The sequence below is a fragment of the Danio aesculapii genome, chromosome 9 (assembly GCF_903798145.1).
Source record: "Danio aesculapii chromosome 9, fDanAes4.1, whole genome shotgun sequence".
Classification (NCBI taxonomy): Eukaryota; Metazoa; Chordata; class Actinopteri; order Cypriniformes; family Danionidae; genus Danio; species Danio aesculapii.
In genome coordinates, this window is record NC_079443.1 from 49,191,065 (window position 1) to 49,210,528 (window position 19,464).

Genomic DNA, 19,464 nt, shown 5'->3' on the forward strand with positions numbered 1-19,464 from the left:
ATATCTATTTTATATTGAACGATATATTGCACCAAATAAACAATAAATAAATAAGCAATAAATAAGTGATAAATTATTTCATTAGAATTTTAAGACCATTTTATACCACTCATATAATGCCAGACTGATAATATAATATCATCACAATACAAGTACACTCTAAGGCAGTGTTTACCAACCCTGTTCCTGGAGGCACACCAACAGTACATATTTTGGATGTCTCCGTTATCTGACCCATTAACTTCAGGTTTTGAAGTCTCTCCTGATGTTATGATAAGATGATTCAGGTGTGTTTGATTAGGGAGAGATTGAAAATGTGTACTGTTGGTGTGCCTTCAGGAACAGGGTTGGGAAACACTGCTCTAAGGAACACATAATATTTCATTCTTAAGAATATTTCACTTAATTAGTCATTTTAGCATTGTAATAACTATGCATTGGAAACAGAATGTAAAAATGCATATCCTGAATAAATAATAATAAATGTTCAAGGTAAAAAGTAACAGAGGCAGCAATATCTGCTACCACATCTATGTTCAGCTGTCAGACACCCACATGAAAATATACTATAGTAATTTATAGTAAATACTATAGTATAGAGATGCTGCACAATCAGCTAAAATGTTGCTAGAATTGTTTTTAATGTATGGGCGATATATTGCATCACCAAAAATGACAGGTCATGTCCATGTATTGTGCGATAAGTCAATATATTGATTATTGTGACAGGCCAAAGAGGTTTCACAAAAAAGCGCACTCCATTACATTGGTAATGTGTGTATATTTTCACAGCAAAACAGCCAGAACATCCATTTTTAGTAACTTGACCTTTTTAATCTCAAATGATCTGTCACCAGATTCAGCCCATCCGCTAACAAACACATTTAGAAACTACAGGAAAACTAAGAAAAGCTCATCCTCTCCAGACAAATAAGAAGCAAACGATGATTGAAGGCTATTGGCCACCTCAGTAAACAGAAACACGTCAGTAGTTTATGGTTCACAGGATCTCTGTGCTGCAGCAAACCTCACTGACGGGTCAGGACACGCCGTCATTTTGGCTACACTTTGTGCTTTGTTTTTCCTACCAGATCCAGATTCGTCTGATTAGACTGAAAAACACAGCCAGAGGGAATGACATTTACACATGGGTTGTGTATTATTACAGCCGTAATCTTTGTTATGAAATAATCCATTAACACGAAGCCTTCTAAACTGCAGAAATGAAAACAAAATAAGGTTTAAAAAGACATTGCTTTGTCAAAATTATTAGTCCTACTGTGATTTTTACACAAAATATTTCCCCAATATTTTTAATGTGGAGAGGATTTTTTTCAACACAATTTTAAAACATATTAGTTTTAATAACTCATTTCTTTAGTTTTTGCCATAATATTTTACTAGTTATTTCTCAAGACTTTATTTAAACTTTACTTTAAGCAAAATAAAAAATAAAATAAAAAAGACTTTCCCCAGAAGAAGAAAAAATGTTAGGGCTGGGTGATTTGGCCTAAAATCAAATCTCGATTATTTGACTCTATTACGGTTAATGAACGATTCTTTTATTTACTTATTTTTTATTTTTTTGCCCTCACAGTTCATGGACAGGTTTTGTAAAGTAAATATGTTTACATATTACAACTGAGAGATTTCTGAATGAAGGGCGCATTACTTGTTTTCAAACACAGACTATTTTCTATCTATGATTATTTGTTGAACATCAACATTATGAAAACAACTGAAATTATAACACACATTGCTTTAAACCAACAGTCACATTTATCTAATAAATAAATAACTTGACTTTTGGAAAAAAAAATAAATAAATAAAACAAACAAACAAATAAATAAATATAAATAAATATATATAAATATATACATATATACACACATATACATACACACACAATGTTTTTCAAACAAATTAAAAAGTATTAAAACTTTTAATTAAAAGTAGAAAATAAGTATATAAGTGTCTCTTCTAAAAAAAAATAACTGTTGTATATCCTGTAAATGATATATTAAACACTGCATTTCTTGCAGCTTCTCTTACATTTTAATTTAAATAATCGTTTTAATGTAATGGAAAATATGTCGTCCTAAAGGCTTAACAGAGCGGGGTCACGTGACTCTACACATGGTAGGGAAAGTAATGGGGGGGGGTGGGAGTTATTAAAATAATTTTTAAAAATCAACCAGGAAAATTGATCGATTATAAGTTTTGAATGTCGATTCTAATTACTTTTTGAATAATCAGCCAGCCATAAAAAATATTATAGGAAATAATATTAAGATTTTCTTGCTCTGGTAATCATCATTTGGAAAATATAGAATAAAAGAGTAATAAAAAATTCACAGTAGGGATAATAATTTTTCCTTCAAAATTTATGTATGCATCAAAATACTTTTCCACCCAGTACTTGTGTACAGTATAATGTGGTGGCAAAGTTTGAGACTATTGGGAGTTTTAAAACACCCTTTATAAAGAATAAAATACTAATGAGCCATTCAATTTTGACCACTTTTGCACAGTATGTGTAGACTACATTTCACAGAAAGTAATGCACATTTACTTATGTTTCCATAGACACTGAAACACACAATGCTGACTTACTGACAACATCTGAAAAGTCAATTATTGACTTAGAAGCAACTTTACAGTCTTGCAAATGAATCCTTATGAATACCAAAATAAAATTGTGGCATTAACATTTCAATTATTTTGCGTTCAGATGTCATTTTAGTGGCACTATGTCAACCATGTGTATTAAACCAGAAATCATAACATTTCATTCTGGTCTCAATGAATTGATTGCATGATTTAAAAAAAACTGCATAGTGTTACTTGACTACACTTAAAAAAATAAAAAATAATTACTTTCTGTATTTGTTTCTCATAAAAGCAATAAAAAGCTTTTTGACTCATGTTTCATCTAACAATAGAACCATAAATTCCACTAAATAAGGAATACAAAAACTACAATTGTATTGCATTTAATGCTTCCTCAATACAGCCAAATCGTACATTTCTCCATTAATTCAAGCTAACAAAAAAAAGTCAATTTTGAACTTGTAAATGTTTCATACTAATTCCTACAGATAAACAATTAGACCATAGTCACGCCAGCCTCCAAAACATTCCAAGCAGTACAAAATATTGAACATGATTATTTTTTAATTAATTTTGATGGATATTAAATTATATTGTCCTTATTTTTCTTGAAACCAAAACTTTTTTCCACATTTGAAAAATCCAGATTTTCAATACGGTGTCCAAACTTTGGCTTGAATTGATTTTTTATTATTATACACAGATTTTGATGTCTGTTGAACACAAGAAGATACTCTGAAGAATGTTGGAAACCTGTAATCACTGACTTCCATAATATATTTTTTCTACTATGGAAGTCAATGGCTACCGATTTCTAAAATTCTTCAAAATGCATTTTTTGTTTGTTTTGTTTAAGACTGGAACCACTTCATGGAGACTATAAATGATAAGCACATATTCAATTGTGTGTGAACTATCTGATTAAGTCTGCAATACTCCATGTCCCCAGTATGGAAAAAGGTTTTCCACTTCAAACTAAATATCAAATTCCCTAACTTTTCAATAAATTTCACAGACTAAACAGCTGAATTTCCATGGCCTGTGATAAACAGAAAAACAAAACTGTTCCTTTAAGTGTGATGAAGTGTGAAGTGACTGCCGGTTGACAAGCAGGAAATAAATGACACTGAAAGATAGACTAATATCGCAAAATGAAATTATGAAAGATTTGATAAATGCAAGTTAATATATTAAAAGACAAACAAAAATCCATGATATTCCATTACTGAGACAAAGTATATATAAATAAAATTTTCAATTTCTAAAATAGACTTTTCTTTTTTTTTTTTGATTTTTAAAAGGAGTTTGTCTTGTTTCTACAGGTTTAATGTCTAAAAATTCTTAAATCAAGGAGCATTTTCTATATAAGCAAAACATATTGTCTTTTTTTCAGAAATTAGAAGTAAAATTGATTTAAATTGAGTTTTTCCTTAAAACAAGCTAAATAATCTTCCATGGGGTGAGCAAAATAATCTTATTTCGAATGAAAACTAAATTGTTACATTTACCCTGTTGGCAGATTATTTAGCTTGTTTTAAAGAAAAACCTCACACTTTTGACAATTTCTGAAAACAAATAATATTTTTTGCTTGAGCGGAAAAAGCTTCTTAATTTAAGAATATTTTGACTAGAAACAAGACAAAAACTCTAAGGAGTAAAAGCATTTTTTTTCAAAAATCCACAATATTCCATTACTTGGACAAAAATATATTAAATTAATCTTATTTAGAATGAAAACAACCACTGCAAAAAAAAAATATTTTCTTAGAGTTTTTGTCTTGTTTCTAGTCCAAATATCAAAACATTTTTAAATCAAGAAGTATTTTCTTGACAAGCAAAATATTGTCTTGTTTTCAGAAATAATAAGTCAAAATTAAGTGAGTGTTTTCCTTAAAACAAGCAAAATAATCGTAATCCTAATATTATTTTGTTTAGCCCATTGGCAGATTATTTCACTTGTTTTAAGAAAAAATCTTGCTTTATTTTGACATATTTTGGAAAATAAAAGACAATATTTTTTGCTAGTGTTGCAAAAGCTTCTTGATTTACCAATATTTACACATTTGTACTTAAAACAAAAAGACAAAAACTCTTGTAAGCAAGCAAAGCATTGTTTGCAGTAAAAAAAAAATCCATGATAATCCATTACTTGAACAATAGATATATATATATATATATATATATATATATATATATATATATATATATATATATATATATATATATATATATATATATATATATATATATATATATATATATATATATATATATATATATATATATATATTTATATTTATATATATATATATGCGCGCATGTATGCATGTACACACACAATTCCCTGACTTTTAATTTCCAGAATAGACCCGTTTAAAAATCCCATGATATTCCTGAAGGTGCTGTGGGTTCACGAAAAAAAATAAATGCTTAAATGGATTAAGTAAATGTTTTTAAGATAAGTGGTTGTAAACAATTTATAATTTATATGGGCTGAATGTAAACAAACAAATAAAGTTGAGCTGATTAAATTCAGCCCATACAAATTGTTTGCAACCACTTATCTTATAAACATTACCAAATCCAATGAACCTTTTTTTTTTTTTTTTTTTTTTTTTAACTTTACCCTAAAGAATTAAAGACGTCGACAAGCAAACTCACCGTCCAGCCGGACATCATCTCACCGACTCGTCCCGTTAGTCTCCGAATATTTAATCCCACAGAAGAATTGGACTCAAGCATATACAGTCAGGCTCCTGCAAACAACCGAATCCCACCACACACTGACAACAAGAGCCTGGATGTCTGGCCTTTGTTCTGACATATTTCCTGAGCCTCATTGTTAACCATGGAAAGGAAACACATGCAAACTCGCACACACGTTTTTTCTGTGGGATTCTCCAACACGCAGCGACCTAAACATTGTTGTTCTTTCCTTCACGCCTTTTTTCAGAGTTCAAAGTTTAACTGGAGCCTCACTACAGTTAAAGAGATGAGTTTTAACATCTATGTAGATCATTGACAGAATTTTGCAGACCGCCGAAACCCCCGCCGGCGGCTCTGACATGACATTATGAGAAAAGAAGGCCTTATTTACAAGTTCAACACAACAGAAACTAATGAGCGTGTTGGACTGCAGGAGGTCAAAAACCCGAAGTGTGTAAGACATCATGAGCTGCTGTCACAACAACACAACTCAATAACGAGAGCGAGGAGCTACGTGTATTATATCTGGCTTACATTTATAATGCTGATTATTATTTGCTCCAAAATCCACACAGAAATTCAACAGCAATACCAGGGCTATTTTTATAAAAAATGTTTCATTGATGTAAATAACAAACATTCATGGTGTCATGGTGGCGCAGTGGGTGGCACGATTACCTCACAGCAAGAAGGTCGCTGGTTTGAGGCTGGATCAGTTGGCATTTGTGTGTGAAGTTTGCATGTTCTCTCAGTGTTGGCATGGGTTTCTTCTGGGTGCTCCGGTTTCCCCAACAGCCCAAAGACATGCGGTATAGGTGGGGGAAACTGGAGCACCCGGAGGAAACCAACGCCAACACGGGGAGAACATGCAAACTCCACACTTCTTGCTGTGACGTGACAGTGCTAACCACTGAGCCACCATGCCACCCTAAATAACAAACAATAAAAAAATTAAGAGGACATTAAAATAAGTAACAAAAAGCCAAAATATGATGATTTTTTTGTTTGTTTTACAAAATGTCCTTTTGTAAGATATAGGAAAAAAAATTAAGTAAATATTTTCTACATTAACAATACGTTATATTTTATAAAATACATTTATTTTTAAACTATGTTGTTTTATAAACACAATTACCGTTATTATTAAATTAGTAGATTACTTATAAATTATTCAGCAATGAAATGTAATAAGGGTGACTCAACAGCTGGGTCAGTTGGCATTTCTGTGTGGAGTTTGCATGTTGTCCCTGTTGGCGTGGGTTTCCTCTGGGTGCTCCGGTTTCCCCACAGTCCAAAGACATGGTCTATAGGTGAGTTAAAAATGCTAAATTGGCTGTAGTGTAAGTGTGTGAATGAGTGTGTATGGATGTTTCCCAGTACTGGGTTGCAGCTGAAAGGGCATCCGCCGAGTAAAAAATATGCTGGATAAGTTGGCGGTTCATTCTGCTGTGTCAACCCCTGATTAATAAAGGGACTAAGCCGAAGGAAAATGAAATAAAAAAAATAAAAAAAATTTTTTTAAAAAGCCATGTATTCATTTAAATCAACAACTTAAAAAAAAAAAAAAAAAAAAAAATCAAGTTTTAGTTTTAGTTCTATTTTTAAGGAATTCTATGCAGTAAAAAACTAATAAATAAATAGAGAAATGGTGTTTTACATATAATTTTAAATACTAGCTAAAAATTATATTTTTATTCAACTGAAAACAAAATCAAAACAATACAAAACAATTTAGGTGCTTTTTGAAATCCGTACAAAAATTTTACTACATTTTAAATATGCAAAAATATGCATCGTAAAATACATTGTGTAATTCTGTAATGATATGCACACATTCCAACCAAGAAAAAAAGCTAACAAACCAATAATAGAACCCAAAAAAAAAACAAGCATTCTGTATTTTTTTTTTGTGGGGGAAACAGGAGCACCTGGAGGAAACCCAAGCGAACACGGGGAGAACATGCAAACTCCACACAGAAATGCTAACTGACCCAGTGGAGGCTCAAACCAGCACCCTTCTTGCTGTGAGGCGAACATGTTACCCACTGCGCCACCGCGTCGCCCACATAATAATAATAAAAAAATAAAAGTGCTTTTCCATTGCTCAAGCTCGTTTAAAATAGAGGACATCCACATAGATAAAGCAAACACACACAGGGTCATTAAGGTAACTTTATGTAAAATTTATTCCATAACTTGGAATGTATAATGAATAATATACCATAAAAAAAATGAATATTTTCATATTTTCATATTTTCAAAAAAATTTACAATATGAAATGTATTCCTGTAGTAAACAGGGATCATTATCATTCAGTATCATTTACTCAACTCTACATGATCCATCCAACATAAGCTCATTCTGAAACTGTGGCCCTATATACATTTCTGCTTACCTCCGTGTGGACGGCTTTCCCGCTGTTACCAGTTTGTCAAGTTAGCTCGCCATGTCTGTCGGCGAACTTGTGACATGGGGAGGAAATGACCACGATAACAGAGTTTGAGAACGGTTCCAGAAAGCAGGCAAGACAAAAACAAAAGCCAAAAAATAAAATAAACAAGTAAATAACAGGGTGAGAATACGGTAAGAACTGAAAACGTGGTAAAAATGAAGCCGCCGCGAGGGCTTTTCTTTTCCTGGATTACTTTTAAAACACTATCGGTTGGGTTTCGAAAAGGGGGTGGGTGGGGTCATCGGTCGGTGGGTCGGTCAGTCGGTCGACAGCACCCTCTGGTCGATTTACGCGAGAAGAGCAGGCGCGAATGGCACTCGCGAGAGAACTTTGAGATCTAAAAAAAACGTACACAGCGGCCTCTGATAGATTCATGAAAAAAAAAAACTGCTAAAAAAATATGAACCTCCTGGGACGTATTTGGCGCTCTCCAGAAATGTATATAGGGGTACGTTTTCAGAATGAGCCTGAATTGGATTTATCTATTTGTTTGCTTGTGGTGAAAAAAAAACAATATCAACAGAAATTGCATACTTTGTGCATATTAGGTGAAAAGTCTAAATATTGAATGATTCAGTCTAGGAGTTCAATGTATTTTTGAACTGAACCGGCAACTTAAAACACCCATTAACCTGTGTCCGGAATGATTTAACACAACTCTAAAGCTGCAGGAGACCTGTTTAATAAATGCCCTGAACACCTCCCCGTCATCTCCTGTTGTGTTTTTAGGCTTAAATTAAAGTGAAAATACAGCGTCAAGTGACACAAAGACAGATAGAGGAGAGATATGGGGAAGAGGCTGTTCTTTTCTCCGCACAGACAGGTATTAAATAACAGGTCTGTGGGCAGAGCTGCGACAGGACATTCTGTGAGCGCGTCCTCCATTAAAAGAGCTTGATTTACCGTCGCCCGGAGCGTCAACCAATGTTTTCATTTGGCGAAAGCTGTGTGACATGATGCCCTGGGGAAAGAACATCTCGCTCCTGCACAGACACACACACACAAACCTAACTGTATAGATCATTATGCTGGATCTGTCAAGCTAACACAATGTTATATTTTTTATTTTTCTGAACACAGAGCAATCTTAAACTCACAGTAACACAACTGACTTAAAGTTGCCTTGAAATGAAAATAAAGTTTTTAGATCTTAGTATCGGTGTCGTTAGTTTTTCAGATATCTATAAGCTAGCGTGCTCCAAAACAGTGACAAAATTTGCGTTTAGAAGATATAAACCTAATATAAACATGTCAAGCTTGTGTAGTTTGTCTCTTCTGCTTAAATGGATCGATGCTTTTATTTACATCACCTCATACTTCGGTTTCTCATCAAATCATAACCAATGAAATGCTCTCTAGTATCTGACATGCTCCGTCTAGGGATGGGCAGTATTTATGACACTAGCATTTCAATTTTTTTTATTTTTTTATTTATTTATTTTTATTAGATTATGCAAAAGGTACACAAGTTGGGATCATACAAATACAAAGAAAATGAAACGTCTACAAAAAAACAACAACAATACATTCAGGTACTGGCAGGTGCATGTGTATATGTGCGTGTATGTGTGTGCATGTAAAGGTAACTTGGTGGACAGGTCAGGGTACATACATGAGGGACAATAAGCTTGTATTTAACACTGCAGATCTTGATGGTTAATTCCGATTTTGTGACTGTATCTGATTTTTTTTGATGACCTGCTTACATCATCTTTTAAAAGTGATTCGTATCCGATCGTCTGCATTTACACAGCACACGGCAAAGGTGCAATGACCAGGGGAAAAAAAATAATAATAAAAAAGAGCAGGCGATGTCTGACAGCTGATAATAAAAGAGCGCTTTTTTTCCTCTATTCCTGTATGTAATCTGTTCGCAGCTTTTGACGAGCTGTTTTACAATAGTTTATGACAGAAAGGTTCTCATTTGGCCATTTTCTTTTGACTTGTAGGCTTTTTTAAACCTTTAAGCATCTTAATGTTGTCAATGGTGTGATTTATGCACATGATGTATGCACTAGTTTTAAATTACTTTATATTGGTTACGTGGCGGACATTGCGCTCTCTCGCTCTTGTTTACATGCTGTGCTATAAGACAATATGAAAGCTGTTTTAGTCCTCGTGTATGAGATGAAGTCTGTTCTGAAATGAAAGCGTCAGACTTGACGTCATTCGCTCTGGTTTTTAATGATGCATGACTCGCATTGACAGGTGAAAATCCGATCTACCTGCTTACACTGCAGACATTAGAACACAGATCCGATTCATATCGGATAAATTTCCACATATGAACAAGGCCTGAATCTGATTTGAGTAAATCGGAATCCATGTGATTTGTTCCTGCTTACATGTACACGGGCCATATCCGATCTGTGCCACATGGGAGAAAAAAATATATAAAAAATTCGGAATTGAATCACTTGAACAGTGCAGTGTAAATGCAGCCTAACAGTCAATAAATGAAGCATGTATCATATAAATAAAACAGATAGAAAGAAACCAGTCAGTGGTAAGGAGTGACAACAATGCTTGTAATGTATGATAGTAATAATGACAGTAAAAAAGGACAGCAGTAATAATAACTGACAAAAACAATAATAAAATCACAAGTACTACAACTACTACTACTACAGAAAGTTACTAATGTTACAACTACTACTGCTACTACAGCCACAACCACGACGACTACTACTACTACAATGTCTACTACTACTGATACTACTAGAACAATGAGTACTACTACTGATACTACAGCGTCTACTACAACTGATACTTCTACAACAACATCTGCTACTGATACTACTACTACAACAACAACAACAACAACATCTACTACTACTGATACCACTACAATGTCTACTACTACTACTGATACTACTACAGCGTCTACTACAACTGATACTTCTACAACATCTACTACTACAACAACAACAACATCTACTACTACTGATACCACTACAATGTCTACTACTACTAATGATACTACTACAACAACGTCTACTACACTACTACTACTACTAATACACCTACAGCAATGACTGCTACTACAACATCTACATCGACAACATCTACTACTTCTGATACTACTACACCGACAATAACTACTACAACAACAACACCACCTCTACTACTTGACACCACTATATCAACCACGTTTACTACTACAAAAACAACTACTACTTCAACAACCCCTACAATCGCTACTACTACTACTACTACTACTACAACAATCTGAATAATGACAATGGTAGATGCATGTATTTCAAATACGGATGTTAAATACAAAATAGTATATTGTAATTTGTATTTGATGGGGTTTATGAAAATGGGTTAATATTTTGTATCTTGTATTTTTAAAATACTGTAAAATACTTTGTAAGAAGTCTACATGATGACATCATAAAAATGCAGCCTCAGATTGATGCTTTTTTGCCTAAGCTTGAGGTCAGACCAGAAACATTTATTAAGAAGGTGGTCAATGCTTGGAGTATACATGGAAATTATGCAACACACATAAAGAAAATAACTGACAAATAGCAATAGGAGCTTTCAGAACATGATCATTCTCGGTCTCAGTACTGCAGGTGGAAATGCAGAGGAATTTTATAATAATAAAAAACACCTAAAGATGGAGTACTGGTGTTCACTAAGGGGGTAAACTGAGACACTTCCAGTTAAAGAACTAAAAAACTCTTGGGAGAATGAGCAAACTGCACAAATACTAGTCGTTTTGGGTGGATTGCTTATGTTGATGAAAAGAAAATAAGACAAATATTAGAGATTTGAAGTATTGAATGTCAATTGCAAAACCACCCTTTTAAAATATAAGACTGTTAGGAGATGGTGGCAATTTAACTAAATGGAAACACCGTGAGATCTAGTGCTATGTTCCAACTCATTATCTGCATTACATGGATTTTACAGTGGTTAAACATCTTCAAGACAGGACTTTCTGTATGAAATTTGTACAAAATTTAAACTAAAATGAAAGAAAAACAAAAGTTTATGAAAACCTCCTTATGTTGGCAGAGAAGCAGACTTAAACTTGCTCAGAGAAATGCTGTGGCTGTCAAACATTGTTTACTTCACTAATTCGGTTTAATGGTGAAGGGATTGATCGAATATGCCCATTGATAGAAGGTTAGTGAAGAAATGTCATGCTCCTTTGTAAAAGTATTTTGCAGTATTTTTAAAATACAGAACATGGTATTTTATTTTGATACATTTGTGGCTGCTGTAGTTTGTAGTTTATTTTGATGCATGTAAAACTGAGGTATTTGTTATTTTATTTTAAAATACATGTATTTTTGCCCATCCCTAGCTCCGCCCCTTCAAGACGCTTCTTATTTGCTTTTTATTCGATGCACTTGAGCTCAACCACTCTCACTGGCAGAGCAGTGACAAACCAAATCGCTATTGGCTGTTTTTTAAAGGGGGGAGGAGCAACACTATGTCCCACCATCTCTTCGTGTTCCGGTTGAGATTATGTCAATCAACAAACAATCACAGATTGGCAATTAACAATTACATTAAAAATTACAGTACAGCAGCAGCAAGTCAAAAAGTTGGTGCCAAGTTGGTGCCACTTTTACACTTGATACAGTCAATCACACATGATACCCTTAAAGGGCACCTATGATGAAAATCATCTTTTGCAAGCTGTTTGGACAGAACTGTGTGTAGGTATAGTGTGTCTTATTGGTGTGATATAAACACAATAATATCTTTTTTTTAATTTCCTGATGTTAAAATAGGTTTCAAATCCTTTCCATTTTGAGGTCCACCGCAACAGGACGTAGGAGTATGGTTTTCCCCACCCACTGAATTGATTGACAGCTGTGTATTAACATGTCTCCGTAGTAACGCTTTTAATCATATCAAAAAGACAGGACGTGCGCAAAGCAACTGGGATTAAAAGATCTGTTCAGCTCGCTGTGATCATCAGTCATCATCCAATGTGATTATCAAGAATGAGTTTAAAACATTTTTAAATCAGTGCATGTTTGTAATAAATCACCACCATGGCCGCATGTCAGTGCAATTAAAAAATAAGACGTTTCAATATCGGTTTGTGGACGTTGAATCAGGTTTATTTTGTACATTAACATAATGGACATCCACACAGCAGTGGATATTAACGTGTATGCTGTCATATTTGCCATGCAAAAACAGTGCAAAGTTAAACGCCCATGCTGTGTGTGTGCGTGAACCTTGTAACGTCATCAAATCACTTTATTTTTTAACAAAATAAGATGAAAAAATAAATTAGAAATTAATAATATAATAAATTTATTGTGGAAAACCTGATGCGGCCCAGCCTCACCCAGACTCTGCCTCGAGCGGCCCCCAGGTAAATTGAGTTTGAGACCCCTGTACTAGAGACACAAAAGACTTCTCTTAAATCTTGAAAAAGGGGTAAAATAGATGCCCTTTATGTAAAAAAAACGAAAAGTGTTGTGTTTGTTTGTGTTAAATACGTTTGTGCCTCTGACCAGGTCTGTCTGCATGTCAGACATAAATTCAACAAGTCCAGTAGAGGAAGATATAAATAGAAGATTTCTCTCTCGATCTCTATGGTGCCGGTCAGCTGTTCATAACTGCACTGTAAGTGTAAGGAAAACACACATACACACAGCACAGGAAACACACTGTCCTCACCCACAGGGAACAGTGCAGCTTGACAACAAAAGCAACCTGCTGCTGACCTGCTAAATACTACAACGACAACAACAACATGTTTCAAGCATAAAGATAATTTTCCATAAGCTTAATGATAATTTAAAAAGGTAACTCTCCAAAAACTGACTGATTTCATACATAATCTAATTTTAAAAAGCAATATCCTAATCAAACCCTTCCTATTTCTACCATCAAAATATTGAAGCGGGGGCAGAAATCACTCCTAAAAGGTTAAATGAAAGTGAAGGTTTCCAAAGCAAACAGAAACAAACACAACACACACACACTGTGGGAAACAGACAATTACAGCCTGCACTGTCAGTCAACACAAACAGTAGATTACTTGAGAAGCAACAACATTAATGTGTATTTATCTGTAAATCATCAAGACGAATAATCTTTGTCTTTCCATGAAAACGAGCGGCTAAATGGAGGACGTGTGTAAATATTTGTGTGTGTTGGTAATTTAAGCACTGAAGAAACTGAAGTGGTCCACTGTAGAAAGGTTTAAAGGAATAAACACTGTGGTTATGACTGCTCATTTGTTCAAATAATAATGAAGTAATATGTAAATAGAAAGTGGATGTGTACCAAACAAATCAACATGAGGATAGTCACTATTAAGGGATGTAAGACAAAGCCGGGGTTAGCTCTTATGGATACTACCGAGCAATAAAAACGTTGCATTAATAAGCAGAACAGCAGATGCGTGCACTGCCATGATTTTATGACAGCTTCAGATGAGGCTCATCCAATCAGAATTAATAAAATACATAACATAATTCCTTCGACTTATTCATTTTTTATTAGGGTAGGCCACAGTGTAATGAACCACCAGTTACTTGTATAAAACATAATTACATTATAAAATATACTTAATTGGAAAAAATATTAATGATAGTACAATTTTATTTGAATTGTCATAATATTAATGATAAGCAATAATTAATAAGTATAATTACTATACTCAAGTACAATTACAAAACTATACATAATACAAAATTATAAAATAATATTATAATACCATCATGCATAACTGCATCGTTATTATTTTATTATTATTATTATGAACTTATTATGCAAATGATGATTTACATAACAATAACAATAAAATGTAATTAACAATGCAATTATGAAAGATTTAATTATAAAAATAATTGTATATCTAAAAATAAGTTCTGTCTGGTTCTTGAATCTGATTGGCTGACAGCTGTGTTCTACCAGTAACAGCACTCGATCAGCCTCTTCACCCTTCTCTATTACTTAACCCACATGCAGCAACAAGCAGAGGGCACTCTAGAGTTTGACAAATGTTCCTGCTGTTGGGCAACATACAGTAATGTACTTTTGAGGCTTTTTTAGTCAAGAATGTAGTTGTTTAGATTGCAACTATGCAGTTTATTTATAAGGATAGTTCCTATTTTAAAATATTTATAACTTCTGAGAGGCAGTGCGTGGGCGGCCATTAGCCTGTCTTTGAGCAAAGATGATTGAAGATGTTCAACCACAAGATGGCAACAGAGACGTATATTAAGCCCAAAGAGAAAACGTTACAGCTGATCAAATCATAATTAAACAGGTAAATGACTTTCTAAATCGATCTCTCTCTTTTGTATGTTGTAGTGCTCTGTTTATGCAATAGTAATATTGTGATCTCCCAATTGCAACAGAGAAATACTGGGAAATCTCTGTAGACTGAAGGCATTTTATGCAGTTCAACCTTATAATCATAAAGTGTGAGCAAAATCACCTGTTTTGTCATTACTTTAGACATTACGCTAGAGAATCATTCAAACACTAGCTCTAAAGTGATGTTGGTGAAGTAGCAATGGTTTCTGCTGTCCTGACGTCAGCTGCAGATGTGAATGAATGGCGGAAGAAAGTAGTTCCTCATACAAAAGGGTTTTTAAGGCTATCCGTGTTTGATTTTCTTTTTTATATACACAACTGTTGAACTGTTGTATAAACGCAATCACACTCGTAGCAGTGCGATGTGGTTGTACATGCCTATGCATGCCTCCCACCAGTGCCGATATACAGCTACACCGCACTGATACTGACGTGATATTGCTCTATATATATATATATATATATATATATATATATATATATATATATATATATATATATATATATATATATATAGAGTTGCAATTACATAAATAAATAATTATCTATATATTTTTATATTTTATTTTACGTAACTATTTAGGCCCATCTTAAAACCACTATAATCATTCACAGACTGAGAAATCCACAACAAACAATGACTCAAATACTAAGCCATATAATTACTCTAAACAAAATAAAATAAGTTAACAAAAATAAATCATTATACAGTACAAGCAGATCAAGCATGCACTTTGAAGAGGCTTAAATAAAACCATATTCAGTAAACAAATCAAACAATTTTAAGCCTAATCATCTCTCAGAATTTGTACAGCCGCAGTATAGGTGACAAACCTCACACTCAATGTCAACCATAACGTGAGTGATTGTGCTTGTTTGAGCAACACCTCCATCTTGTGGCCACGAAATAATGTTCTCTATAGCACAGGTGTCAAACTCAGCTGCTCTTTAGTTCCAACCCCAATTAAACACACCTGATCAAACTAATTGAGTCCTTTAGCCTTGTTTGAAGCTCACAGGTAAACGTGTTGATGCAGGGTTGAAACTAAACTGTGCAGAGCAGCGGCCCTCCAGGAACTGAATATGACACCCCTGCTCTATAGTATCAACAACAACCACTGAAAATGCTTTACAATCTTTGTCATGTGAAACTGTAAACACAAACATTAGACGTTTCCAAATTCATTCAAATGTGCTGTCAGTATGAACTGTAAAATAATATTTGCGACTGTAACAATCAGTACAGGAAAATCAACGGTAATATTTATAATTAATGTAGTATGTTAAAACTTTTGTCTATAGACTGATGGTCAGAAAGAGACTTGTTTAGCTCTCAGGATGATGTACAGTGTTATTATTGATGTACAGGTCAGACAGGTCTGTGCTGTTGATTGTGTGGTTAAACTGTATGGAGGTAAAATGAGCGATTCAGGCTGATCACACAACACTAAACACACAAGTTTGTTTCTTTACTTTACACAGCACACACTTTACTAACATTAACCAAACAGATCTCCAGCATTTGAAATGACGATTGCTCTTCATAAACAGCTGATTTTGAGAAGAATAAACTCGCATAAAAAACCTCATCAGCACGGGAAATGTAAAGTCTTTCAATCGTGTTTGACTCAAAGATAAGAGAGTCTGAGCTGAAGGTGACTTTCAGTAATACTGAATAGATAACAACATGTCTGACCTTCAGCACACAACTACTAAACCACACAATAATAATACTACAGAAAAAAGTAGATCTATAGCAGGCTCGCTATCAGGAGATCTTTCATATTTATTTTACAGTACATTTACATTACATTGACCAGGCAAAAGTAAGACACAACTTAAAAATCTCTTTCGAATAAAAAAAATTAAAGAAAATTAAAGAAATTATTAAATACTCCTAGCCTGTTTCAGATTATTAAAAAATAAACTAAAAAGAAAAACTACATTCAAAGTATGATTCAGATAAATAAAACATAATAAAAAAAGCATGAAACTAACTGTTTTAGATAAAAAAAAAAAAACATAGTAATGAATTAACTGCACTTGTGAAGCCTTTTTATTCTGTTTCAGAGTATTGTAATCAGGGCTTGCGATTAACACCCGCCAACCCACCAAATGCGGGTAGATTTCAGCTGTGTTGTGTTAGAGAGCCGCTCCCACTAGCCACTTTTGGCTGGTTGAAAACTATTGTTAAATTGTAGTTTATCGAGAAGCAGCATGACTGACAAAATAACTGTTCGCGTGAGCAAAAGAAAGCAGATGAATACCAAATGAGAGGATGATTACGGGCACAATGAGATGCAGGGTTTCTTCAATCACTGAAGCCTGGTTTATACTCGACGTGTCCGCTAGTTCTCTTGAGAGCACGCAGCGAATGTGACATCATCGCTGTGTTTGCGGAGGTTCGCTTTGGGTGCGTGCGACATTATTTCAGCTGGTGGAGCGCATGATTTTTTTTTTAGACTCGAGCGAACAGTGCACGCTGCGCGACATTTGATTTGAGTTTGAAACAGGTACGACTGTACACATCTTTATGATCAGTGATCATAGAGATAACCAGATGACCAACAATTCTTGGCTAGAAATTGCAACAGCAGTGGGAAAGGAGGAAGGCTTTTGTTGAAGTTTGGAAAAACCTGCGGGATAAGTTTGTTAAAGCCAAAAGAGGCCATGGCAAAAGTGGAGACCCAGGTACACTATTCCAGAAATATGTTTTTCCACCAGTCATAGGTTTACACTGATTTATAGATTACAATTTTGAATTTGAAACAATTTAATAGTTACAAAACTAAAATGAAGTAACAAACTATTTCTTTGATAACTGGAAAGGAATATTTGAACCTATCGGTTTACAATATACTGACGCCCTGTTTTTCTAGACTTTATTGGTGATAATGGTCAGGATTGTTAGACAATTATTGCCTTTTTTTAGCATAAGAAGAGGACAGAAACTAGCCAGACAGTAATGGAGCGGAGCTAAATAAAAAAACATCTGTATTTTTTAGTAAGTGTTTTTTTTTTTTTTGTTGCTTTTATTTTTGTCATAATAAAAAATATATTTGTAGATCAGCCCATGTTCTTTTGTCATTAATATTTTAATAAACTTTAATAGGTAAAACTGTCTGAGATATAAACAAAAGCAAGTGATGTATCAGTTTAATTAAAAAAAAATCTTGAATGGTTATAAAAATCTTTATAATCATTAAAATAATTTATAAAAACAATTTAAAATCTTGAATTACATTAATGATTTGACGTAGTTCCGGAATCTTTCTACTTCTCTGTTTATCTGTCTGACTTTACGGTAGGTTTCTTTTGACCGCCCCCTGTTGTTTTAAAAAAAAATATCACAATGGCGAACGCAACAAGTATAAAAGCCTCGTCCGTTTCGTGGGGTGTTCGTGCAGTCAGCGAAAGTATAAATCCAGCTTTACAAGGGCTTTAGTGTCGCGCGCACAGCTGATGTGATGTGCGTGAGTGTTAAAGTTTTTGCGCTCTCGTTTCCTTGCGTGAAGCAAACATGGCTGTAAATGCAACTTGTGCCATCAGTTCTCTTTAAAATAGACTAGACAAAAAACTATGCTCGTGCACCCACAGTGCTCCTGCTTTTAAGAGCTTCAGATTAAAAACAAATGTCTTTTTGTAAGCAGCACCGGTAGCCACTTTCGCTTTGACCATTGATTGAACAGATTATTAATAGGCCTAACGTTAACTGTGTGCACGTGATCATACTTTCGTTATCGCACATGGTATGTTTTTTACCTGCTTTCTTTTGCTTACAGTTTTTTTTTTTTTTTTTTACTTATGATTTAATTATCTTCCTTTACAATAACATTGCTTTAATAGGAAATCAACTTCCCATTTATGTATAGTTAACTGGTGGTCTGGGACCTTTAGCCTGGACAGACTACTGTTCACGGTTTTAGATTTATGAGAATAATTATTTTAAAATGTCTTTTTTTTAAAGGCCACCTATGGTGAAAAATCTACTTTTCAAGCTGTTTGGACAGAAATGTGTGTAAGTATAGCGTATAGACCGTCATATTGGGGTGATATAAACACACCCAGTCCTTTTTTTTTTCAATTTAAAAATGGTGGACCAATTGGAGCGGTTTTCAGATTGACCGCAACTTGACGTAGGAGTGCGGTCCCCCCGCCCACCAACATTGATTGACAGGCACATCACCATATCCTCAGTTTGTCGTTTCACGTCCGCCATTTTCAGCATGTGAGTCAAAGCGATGTCACTAAAGGAACACCCTTGCTCTATTTTTAGATGCAAGGCTTATTGGGCTCAACAAAAGATCAACATTCACCACATGATCGCTCTAATCAGAATTATTGTTTGTAACTTAGTTTGTTTGTAGGTAGGTTTGCAAACGTGTACTT

At 34.1% G+C, this 19,464-nt stretch overlaps 1 protein-coding gene across 5 annotated transcripts in view; it reads right to left on the reverse strand.

The window, feature by feature from the left end:
- tns1b (tensin 1b) overlaps positions 1–19,464 on the reverse strand; it is a 549,979-nt gene that overhangs the window by 501,032 nt on the left and 29,483 nt on the right. The window contains exon 1 of one of the 5 annotated variants that reach the window (XM_056465910.1): positions 5,273–5,413. The exons of the other annotated variants lie outside the window; for them this stretch is intronic. Within the exon in view, the coding sequence (XP_056321885.1) occupies positions 5,273–5,353 (81 nt within the window). The 5' untranslated portion in view covers positions 5,354–5,413. Of the gene's footprint in view, positions 1–5,272; positions 5,414–19,464 lie in introns of those variants that run through there. 5 annotated transcript variants of the gene reach the window in all.